At 34.9% G+C, this 10,000-nt stretch overlaps 1 protein-coding gene across 1 annotated transcript in view; it reads left to right on the forward strand.

Annotated features, from left to right (window-relative positions):
- LRBA (LPS-responsive vesicle trafficking, beach and anchor containing) overlaps positions 1 to 10,000 on the forward strand; it is an 874,405-nt gene that overhangs the window by 386,402 nt on the left and 478,003 nt on the right. Inside the window, exon 36 of the mRNA XM_006884505.1 lies at positions 7,433 to 7,599. Within this exon, the coding sequence (XP_006884567.1) occupies positions 7,433 to 7,599 (167 nt within the window). The remainder of the gene's footprint in view (positions 1 to 7,432; positions 7,600 to 10,000) is intronic.

A 10,000-nucleotide genomic window follows, 5' to 3' on the forward strand; every position in this document is an offset into this window, starting at 1 on the left:
GTTCCTTGAGCTTAAGAAATGCTGAGCGAGTTCGGCCCTTTTTATTTTCTGACTCTAGTTCCTCGCACATTTCATTGTAGTATTTTGCTTTGTCATTATTTTGTTAATATGGTATAATTTTACCCTGTGTCTCTCCAGTTATCTCCCTTACTCTCCAAACATACACATAGGTGCATACACCACTGGTAAGTAATTAGTGTTTCTTTATAAGGGGTATATTCTCTTCTTGACTGGAATAACGAATCTCTTTTGGGTTTTAATGAGACTATGATCAAAATACATAATATTTTAAAAATTAGATGCAAGTGTGTATTTTAGAGAAGGTCTCTTTGTCTATCTCCCCCAGTCCCCAAACACAAATAGGCTCACACATGCACACGTACACAAGCATACATATATCACTGGGAAGTAACCCATATTTTAAATTGAGCCAAATATTTCATTTGTGAGTCTGAATGATAGATAGAATTTATTGCTGGCCTTTAATAAGAACATGTATAAAGTCCATCATAAAGATATTTTAAAAATTAGTTGCAAGTTTATCAAATGCTTACAGAATATTCTGATTTGGTTTCCTTTTATCATGTTTTAAGGTCAGATGTGACTCTAATGTTCCACAAAGAGACAGAGATTGATAATCAGGAAAGAATAGCCCTTTAATGTGATTTATATCTATAGATTTTATGTCAGATATGAAAAGTTGCTGTTCAAATTGTAAGGGAAGATCCATTAAAGAACACTTTAAGCCATTTTACAGATTAGCTTACCTTGGACTCTTGTTTTTCAAGTTGCACCTTTTTTCTAGCTAACTTTGAAATAATTTCTTCTGTTTATATGGTTTATTGAATGTGAAATGATTTAAATTTTAGTCAAAGAAATAATGGGCTGTTAATTTATCTTTTTGGACTTTTAGTATTGTTTACTATGAAGGTATGTTTCTATGGGGAAATGTACCATGAAGGAATAATTTTTTAATTTTTTATCAGTAAGTTGAAATTTGTTAGATGAGATGACAAAAAATTATGTATTTATTCAGCAGGAAATATAGAAGATACAAAAATGATTATTATTTTTTATTAGTCATTTGAATAAATCGCTTTGTGTAACTGGTTTGTTAAACTAGATATATGGTATTCTAGTTTGTGTTTTATTGATTATAGAAGACATTTGTCTGTGTGCATCACAACAAACTGGCTAACACTGAGAGTAATAGGCAAACCAGAACATTTAATTGTGCTCATATTAAATGCACACCTAGACCAAAAAGCTGTTGTCTCTGAGAAAACGTCATGGTTTAAAAATATAAACGATGTGTCAGGGTGTATACTTTGTCATTACATATTGAAACTATTCTATGTAAATAATTGATGAACTTAGACTCTGGAAAAGAATGTGGTATCACATCAGAGGAAGCTTCATTAAAAATCTTTGTAATACAGATGACACATCTTTGCTTGCTCAAAATGAAGAGGAAGTACTTCCTGCAGAAGATCAAAGATTACAGCCTTTAGTATGGATTATATCTCAATATCAAGAGAACAAAAATTTGCCTGGATCCATAAGCCCTATCATGATAAACAGAGAAAAGATTAAAACTGTCATTGACAATCTTACTAGAATCTGCATTCAAAAAACATCCTTAATGGCAGCAGTCAGGAGATGAGGAGATGTACTACATTGGTCAAATCTGCTGTCAGGGATCTCTCCAACATACTGAAGAACAATGATGTCTTGAAGACTAACAGTACTTGATTGAGGCTGTGAACCTTTGAATCACCTCTTACTCATCTAAGTGCTGGACAGTAAGGATAACAGAAGAAAAATTGATGTTTTTGAGTTGTAGTGTTTGAATAGAGTACTGAATAGCCCATGGATTGCCAAAGAACAAATAGGTTTGTGAAAAGTATACTTGTAAAAAGTGCAGCCAGTGTACTTCTTAAAGGCAAACATGGTGAAGCTTCGTGTCTCCTATTTTGGACATGTTGCTAGAAGAGGCTCTATCTTCGAAAGGGATCTCATGCTTCGAAAGGTGGAGGGTCAGTGAAAGAAAAGAAGATCCCCCCCAAGAGGGACTGACACAGTGACTGTGGCAATGGGCACAAGTTATCAGAGGTGATGAGGACGGCACAGGGTAGAGCAAGTTTCAGGTCTGATGTTCAAAGGATTTACTGTGACTTGTATTCGACTTCATGACACCTGACAACAACAACCACAAGAGTTCTTTTTGGTACTTAGTGGAATCTTTGAAACTATCAGTTGACATATTTTAAATAATGGATTAATTTTAAGTTATTTTCCCTTTAAATAATGACTAATCCAACTGCTGTTTATTTGAATCCTATGTAAAACCGTACTTACTCTCTTATGATTTGTTTGACTCAGTCTTTATTTTTTTATTTTACAGTGTGATATTTTTCTTCCATTTCTAATAAATCTAATTTCTGACATTTTTTTCCATGCCAGTTTTTACATAAATGTAATTTACTTTAATATTGTACATAGGGGGAACTGTAGTGGTGTACTGTGTAAGGTGTTACATTACAAACCAAAAGACTACATCTCTGTTGGTTCAAATCTACCAGCTACTCCATGGGAGAAAGATGGGTAACCTCTTTCCATTGCAGTTTACACCCTTGGAAATGGATTTGGTATCAGTGAATTTGAGTATGAGTACAGTATTGTCCGAGTAGTTGCCCCAAATATTTTAGATAGCAAATTCTTAGAGCTAATACAAACCACTCTGTTTTGTGAGGACATTGAGACTTAAAGATTTAAAATTGATCTCTAAAGCTGGTAGTTATTAGCAAGTTTAGTAATGTAACCTGTGGAGTTCCCCTCCCTCTGCCTACCAATCTGATGCTGAGTGTTTTTTTCTGTCATATTATTATATAACTCTCTCTATGTTCATTGTGTATGGCAGAATTTCCTCAGTCTCTTACTCTTTGTGTTTTTATCTTGTATTTGTTAGTTACCTTCAGGTCAGTTGTAACACATGGCTTCCTCAAGTGTGCAAAATAGAATTGCTCATACTGTTTCAGGGTATTCAGGATCATCCCTTATTGCTTCAGCAGCGATAGTGTGTTCTGGCAACCTCTTCACAGTGAGAGACGTAGAAAAGATAGTGAACCCCAAAGTGTTGACTATCCATACACACCCAATTGTAATATTTACTCCAAAAGTAAACCAGTTATTTACCAGTTATTGTGACTATAAGTGCTCATGCATGTAAATTTATGTTTGAGGAAATTTATGTAATTGATGGAACCTAATAGACACATTCAGTAGAACAAAAGTTCAAGTTTATGTCATTCTTTATGTTTCTTACATAATTAATTATTAAGTAATAAACTATGATATTATGATACTTCATATCTAATTTCTAAAAGAAAATATACATCTTGGAAAGTAGCAATTTAGTTGTATCTTGGTGCTAAAGAATCCTATCTTTTGTTTTTTAACAAAACTGGCAACTTAGATAACCATTTTTGAACTTTTACATGCAGGTGAACAATTTGAAGATCTTATGAAATTCAGATTCTTGTTTTGAATGTTTGGGGTAGAATCTGGAATTCTTCATTTTTGCTAAACTCTCTAATGATTTAATTACTGATAGTCCATGTTCCACAGTTAGGCTTTAAAATACTTTATTTTTAAAGTATTGATAGCTATTTAAGCTTACTGTAACAAGATTCCATTGTTCTTTTTTTGAATCCCTGCAGTAGTTTAATAATCTGTTTTTATTCTTACTTTCTGTTACCCTACTTACTAATCTCTAAATTGTAATTATGTTGTATACTGTTGAGTAGAATATGACCCAGAGCTGACCCTCAGGTGGGTTTTCAGAAGCAATTAATTGCACAGAGGATATTGTCCATCTTCCACAGAAAGGTGTATTCCAACCACGCACCTTCAGGATTGCGGCACAGCTTCTTGCCACTCTAGTGGTTGTTTTAATATGTGAATCAACCATATAATTCTTCTACTTAAAACTTTCCTTGATATTTCACTGTATACAAACAATATTTCAACTCTCTTTTTATAACTTTTTGTTGTTAATGTATCTAGTCTGTTCCAATTTTCAGAGACCCTTATTGTTGTTATTATATACCATGGAGTCAGAACCACCCCATAGCTGATCCTTCAGTGGGTTTTAAGAGGCACTTAATTGTACAGGAGAAGATTGCCCATCCTTCTGCCACAGAGCAGTTTGTGGGGTTGAACCACATGCCTTCAGGATAGCAGCATAGTTTCATGCCGTTAGGCCATGATAGAGACCCTAAAGCTACACCTCACATATTTTTATTGTGAGGACTGGGGAGAATTTAAATTTGTTGTATATAGTATCAATGTATATCAAATGGAAATTTTCCCAAGTAGTCACAGTACAAGGGTGTGAGATGAAGCTTTATCACCTTTGCCTTCAAGGAACCCTCTGTCTGCACCTTCTTGGCAGTCTATGCGATGTTCAGTACTCTTTTCTAAAAGACTTCGAATTTTCTTCTATTATCCTGATTCACTGTTCAGGTTCCAGATGCATAACAAGTTATTGAAAAGACCATGGCCTGAACCAGGTGCAGCTTAAGGTCTTCCATCTGATATTGCGGACACTGCTTCAGACTGATAGATTGAATAGGTATGGGGAGAGATAGAACCCTGACATATAACTGAATAGGTATGGAGAGAGATAGAACCCTGACATATAACTTTCTTAATTTTAAACTGTGTAGTGTTCTCTTGCTGTTCTGGCACAACAGCCTCTTACTCTAGGTCTAGGTTTCTTGTGAACAGAAAAGTTTTCTGGAATTCCTATGTTTCTCAATGTTAGCTACAGCTTGTGATCCACACAAAAGCCTTTTTATATTTAATAAAACACAAATAGACGTTCTTCTTTTAGTCTCTGTCTTCAGCAGGACCTGTCTGACAGTAGCAATGATATCTGTGTTGCCACAATCTCTTCTAAATCCTGCTTGAACTTCAGACATTTCTGTTGTTGTATCATTTGGACTGTTTTGGATGATCTTTAACGATATTTGGCTTACTGTTGTTGTTGTTATGTGCCGTCGAGTCGTTTTAGACTCATAGCGACCCTATGTACAACAGCCCTAAACCCTGCTGTATCCTGTGCCAATCGCATTGCCTCTGACACACCCATCCTGATTACCCCAGTCACTTAATCAGTCCACCTCATAGAGGGTCTTCCCCTCCTGCGCTGTCCCTCTACTCTACCCAGCATGATGTCCCTCTCTAAAGACCTGTCTCTCCTTGTAACATGTCCAAAGTATGTCAGGAGAAGCCCGAGAATCTTTGCCTCCAAGGAGTAGCCTGGTTTAACCCTCTCTAGGATGAATCTGTTTGTTTTTTTGGCAGTACACGGTACATTCAATACTCTTCTCCAGCACCACAGCTCCAAGGCATCAATTCTCCTTCTGTCCTCTCTAGTCATTTCCAGCTCTCTGATGCATAACAAGTGATTGCAAAGACCATGGTCTGTATCAGGCGCACCTTTGTTTCCAAAGAGACACCATTACTCTTGAGTACTTTAGAGAGGTCCCTAACAGCAGACTTTCCCATCGCAATACATTTTTTTATTTCTTGGCTGCTGGTTCCAAGAGTGTTGACTGTGGAGCCAAGCAAACTGAAGCTGTGAACAATCTCAATCTCTTCGCCATCCATCCTGATGCTACCAATTGGTCCAGTGGTGAGAATCTTTGTCTTCTTGACATTGAGCCTCAGTCCATACTGAAGGCTGCAGTCCTTGACCCTCTGCAGTAAGTGCACGAGGTCCTCCTCAGTTTCAGCGAGCAAGGTTGTGTCATCTGCATAATGCAGATTGTTGATAGATCTTCCACCAATCCTAACGCCATGCGTCTCCTCGTAGAGCCCAGCCTCTCGGATAATCTGATCTGTATACAGGTTGAAAAGGTATGGAGATAGAACACATCCCTGGCGCACACCCTTCCCAATTTTGAACCATTCAGTGTTGCCCTGCTCTGTTCTGATGACTGCCTCTTCGTCAAAGTATAGGTTTCACATTAGCACGATTAAATGTTCTGGGATTCCCATTCTTCTCAGAGTCAGCCACAGTTTGTTATGATCCACGCAGTCAAATGCCTTTGCATAATCAGTGAAACACATAATAGACATTCTTCTGGTATACTCTGCTTTCAGCTAAGATCCATAAAACATCGGCTACAATATCCCTAGTACCACACCCCCTTTTAAGCCCAGCCTGGACTTCTGGCAGTTCTCTGCTGATGTGCTGTTTCAGTCGTTTTTGGATAATCTTCAGTAGAATCTTACTTGCATGTGAAATCAGTGAGATTGTTCTATAGTTTTCATACTCTGATGGGTCACCTTTCTTTGGGATGGGAACAAATATAGATCTCTTCCAGTCAGTTGGCTAAGTGGTTGTTCTCCAGATTTCTTGGCACAATTTGGTGAGCACATCCAGGGCAGCATCTTTTAGCTGAAATATGTCAATTGGTATACCATCTATTCTGGGGGCCTTACTGTTTTGCTGTTTCCTTCAAAGCACCTTGAACTTCTTCCTTCATCACCATAGGCTCTTGCTCAAATGTTATTTCATTAAATTCCTCTGTATCTGCCAATTCCTTTCTATACAATGACTCAGTATATTCCTTCCATCTTCTTTTGATACCTCCTGGATCATTTAACATTCTGCCTAAAGCATCCTTGATTGTAGCAACTTGAAGTTTGAATTGTTCTTCAATGATACTGTTTTATAATTTCCCCATTCTGTTGGGTCGTCTTTCTTCACAATGGGAGCAAATATGGATCTCTTCCAGTCAGTTCTTCTAGTTATTTGGCCAGATATTTGTCCTCCAAATTTTCTGGAATAAATTGGTAAGAATATCCAGGGTTATATCTATTAGTTGAAACATGTCAGTTTGTATCCTATTAATACTTGGGCCTTAGATTTTGCCAGTGCTTTAATTGATACTTGAACTTTTACCATTGGCCCTTGATCATGTGGTACTTGCTGAAATATTTCAATATTGGCCAATTCTTTTTGGTTCTATATTCTGTGTATTCCACCAATCTTTTAAAGCTTCCTAGATAATTTTTTCATGCATTCTTTAATCAATTCACTGAGTCTTTTGTAATTACCTTGTTTTCATGTTGCTTATAATGCTGTCTATTTTCATATGACTACATGCTATTTATGTTTTCCTTAAATGTGTTTTTGACTATATCTTATTGACCTTATAGAAATTAACTCATACGACATGTATAGCGGGAAAGCAGATCATTAGATATTAGTTAACATTGGATATAGAAGCAGCTTTGAAATATGTTTGATTCATGTTGAAGATTACTTAGTTATACATTTGAAGCTATTCTGTATTTTTTTTGCTATTCTGTATTTTTATGGCATTAATACATGTTTTATGTTCTTTTCTTTTAATGAAAGTCACTGTGTGCCCAGTATTCTGCGGACAAACGAGAAGATGAGAAAATGTGTGATCATTTGATCAGAGCAGCTAAATATCGAGACCATGTGACAGCAACTCAACTAATCCAGAAAATTATCAACATTCTCACAGACAAGCATGGAGCCTGGGGAAATTCTACAGTGAGGTAAAGGGATACCTTTAGGATTCGGTCACTGATTTTCTATAGGCAGCATGGGTTTGGGTATGATCAAAGTCAAATGAAGAAAGATTAATTTTGTATTTTTAATGCCCAAGGGAAGGAAAAATCAGTAAAGTTATAGTTGTGAATCTTATGAAAGTATATTTTCTGATGTGTATTTATTCTTTAAAACGAGCTGCTACGAGAATAAATTTTTAATATTTTGTTAGCTACACCTGTAGTTACATTTATATCACTTCACCATTTAATTTTAAACTGGTCTCTTCTTTTCTGTTTGAGAATTTTAACATATAAATTTTAAAGCATTGTAATGTTTTAATGCTTTTTGAACTGTGCTTCAGATTGCAGTACTATGATGATAAAAGTAGTTAATGCCTTTTTCCCCCCAAAAAAAGTACTTTGGAGAGAATTGTATTCTATTCTTATGTCTCCTTTTACTCAAAATTCTAGCTTTGATTGTACTTGCTTGAAACAAAAGAATTAAATAACTTTGAAGGACAAAACAATTTAGGTCAAATTATAAAATTCATTTCCCATGGAATATTTCATGTTATACATCTTGGAAACCTACTTTGACTATTTCAAATAAGGTTAAGGAAGTTTCTTATTCTCCCACTTGAAAGAGGTATTAATACTTTATTACGGCATGCTTTTTTCCCCCTTGTAAATAAAAAAATAACAGTAAATAACTTTTACAAATAGGTATAAATAACTTCCACTTATATTTTAACTTAAGTTCCCAGGTGATGTAAATGGTTAACACTCTTGATTTTCTAACTGAGTTAAGTTTGGAGAATCAGTATATGCAGAGGCTTTTTAGAGAAAAATATGCCTGGTTATTTACTTGCCAAAAAGTCAGCTCTTGGTAATCCCATGTAGCATAGTGACACTGTGACACATGGGTTTGTAATAAGCCAGAATTTGCTTGATGGGCAACTGGTGTACTGCTTTTGGTTTTAATTATTATGTTTCGAGGACGTCTTCAAATAGATTTAGAATTTTTCAGTGTCAAGAAAACAGTCCTTAAGTTTTTGAAAGGTGAACTTGAAAAATTCAATGTCCAAGCTACTTGTTACGGGATTTTAAAATTGAATGAACCTAAGTAGGTATAGATTAGTATAACATAGGTAGATTGTCTTTGACACTTTTTTTAGGATAATTGCTAAGTGTAATGAATTCTTTTTCTGGATATATAATTTTTGATGTTCTAGCAGAGATGTGCAGGGGTAACAGAATAGAATAATTTTTTTTCTTTGTTTTAATTCTGGACTAGCTGATCTCAGCTGCAAGTGTCAGTTGTAGAGTGATAAAAATCAGAAGTCAAAGATTTCTGGTTCTCCTCCCTTGCAGCATCTGGTAGCCTGCTTATGGGAATGGGATGAGATGCCTCCTTGATGTACATCCTAGAGTACATCCTAGAGCAAAAACACAATATATAGAGATTTATTAAGTTTGAAAAATAAGAAAATTATTTTTAAAAATATTTCAAGAGTTTCACAATTTTAAAGTTAGAAACAGTAAGTTAACTTTCACTATGTCTTTTTTTGATCATTTTTATCAGATATCAATGTGTTCTAATAATTGCTGTGCCTTTGTATATATGGCATATTGTACCTGGGTTATCGAAATGTCAAAGTATTTTTTTCTGAAATGATTTTGATAGAATATCTTAGAGAAGCAGATGTACTATGAAATATATTTACCTAGAAATTATTGATGTTTTTAAAATAGAATTATTCAAATGTGTGAACATAGACTATGATTGTTTAGTGAGAAACAACTGAAATAAAATCTCATATTCAAAATTCTTGGAAACCCAGACAAAGGAGCTTTTTAGAAAATTTTTAACGCCCACATTTAAATAGTTACAAATTTGTTGAGTATTAAATGTTGTTGAGAACAACAAAAGGTATATTACTGAAAAGAAAAGTAAGAATATTAAATTTAGTATTTTTCTTTATATAAATCTCATAACTTACACCCCTTTTAACAGAAAAATATTGTTGTAGAGTGTATTACTCTCAAGCTGATATTTCTTGTCCTGTTCTATCTAGATTGTATCACATTCAAGTGTTACTTATTTAAAATACTTGGCTGTTTCCTAATGCTTTTATACTACTAGTATCTTTAAAAATTTCTTTTTACTACTAATCTAATTCCCACTTAAATGTAGTTTTATATCTTGATGATCTTTTTAGCTAACTATATAAGTGATCTAGTTGGCAAAATGTATGTTGATTCACCAGTCTGTGATAGTGGTTAACTACTCTCTGAATTCCCTTGTATAAGGTTTGCATAATCAGCTTGTAAATTATGGACATAGTTGTAACAAATGGGAATAACACAGTGTACTTTGTTCTTCACTTAGCATAATTCTAGAAAACAT

This window comes from Elephantulus edwardii, unplaced genomic scaffold, assembly GCF_000299155.1.
Source record: "Elephantulus edwardii isolate Elephantulus edwardi_28Jun2011 unplaced genomic scaffold, EleEdw1.0 scaffold00034, whole genome shotgun sequence".
Taxonomy (NCBI): domain Eukaryota; kingdom Metazoa; phylum Chordata; class Mammalia; order Macroscelidea; family Macroscelididae; genus Elephantulus; species Elephantulus edwardii.